General features: G+C 40.7%; 1 protein-coding gene across 3 annotated transcripts in view; it reads left to right on the plus strand.

Annotated features, from left to right (window-relative positions):
• The window catches only part of rph3aa (rabphilin 3A homolog (mouse), a), a 42994-nt gene that overhangs the window by 32675 nt on the left and 9117 nt on the right, over positions 1-1202 (plus strand). For all 3 annotated transcript variants that reach the window (XM_005946317.3, XM_014341343.2, XM_005946318.3), the window contains exon 9: positions 168-242. In XM_005946317.3, the coding sequence (XP_005946379.1) occupies positions 168-242 (75 nt within the window). The remainder of the gene's footprint in view (positions 1-167; positions 243-1202) is intronic.

A 1202-nucleotide genomic window follows, 5' to 3' on the forward strand; every position in this document is an offset into this window, starting at 1 on the left:
GTGTGGAGTTTGCATGTTCTCCCCGTGTTTGCGTGGGTTCTCTCCGGGTACTCCGGCTTCCTCCCACCGTCCAAAGACATGCAGCTTGTGGGGAACAAAAATAATAATATAATAATAATATTTTCATCTCGAATGAATCCAAGCATTGTGTTTCTTGTTTTTTTCAGGGTTTAAAAGCAATGGACTCAAATGGACTTGCAGACCCATATGTTAAGCTGCACCTGTTACCTGGAGCCAGTAAGGTATTTACATGCTTACTTATTTATTTTACTCATTTAAGAAGTAAGATTTTAAAAACAACAAGCTAATCTTTATGTACAAATAAATATGGCAGAATTGCCAGGAAAATGTTGCCTATATACAGGGTAGGAAGTAATTATTTGATTCCCTGCTGAATTTGTACGTTTTGCAGAATTCAACCCCCCACCCCACCCCAATAATTCTGGCTCCCACAGATTTGCTGTGTACCTGTGTGGCTCTCAGATTACAGTCAATTAGTTAATCATTTTTTAGATATTCCTGACCTCAATTTGTTATAAAGCACGCGTGTCCACAAAATCAGTTTCTTCCATTCCAACCTCCCCACTACCATGGGCAAGAACAAAGAGCTGTCAAAGGAAATCAGTGAGAAGACTGTAGACCTGCGCTAAGGCTACAGTGGGTCACAAGACCATCAGCAAGAAGCTTGGTGAAAAGGTGACAACTGCTGATGCAATTATTTGGAAATGGAAGACTATAAAATGACCATCGGTCACCCTCAAGCTCAATGCAAGATCTTGCCTGGTGAGAATGATAATGACAAAGGTGCTGAATCAGCCCAAAGCTACATGGGAGGACCTTGTTAATGATCTGAAGACATTTGACACCACAATCACCCAGAACACCATTGGTAAGACACTAGATTGTAATTGAAATATTGCAGCACCCACAAGACACACAGATTACCTGTCCATCGGGTACCATAAAATTTTGGACGACAACCTCCTTCCCTCAGCCAAAACACATGGATGGCTCTTTTAGCATAACAATGACCCAAAGCATGGTCTGTCATTTCGGTTGTGGGCAAAAGACCTGCAACTGACAAATAAAGGCTATCTCATCTCATCTCATAAAAACAGACCATATGGAAGATAAGACAAAACAAAACATTTAAGGTGATGGCTGGAAAAGCAACAACATAAAAATTATAAAGTGGGACAAGG

This window comes from Haplochromis burtoni, unplaced genomic scaffold (assembly GCF_018398535.1).
Source record: "Haplochromis burtoni strain Fernald_Lab_line unplaced genomic scaffold, NCSU_Asbu1 Contig_344, whole genome shotgun sequence".
Taxonomy (NCBI): Eukaryota; Metazoa; Chordata; class Actinopteri; order Cichliformes; family Cichlidae; genus Haplochromis; species Haplochromis burtoni.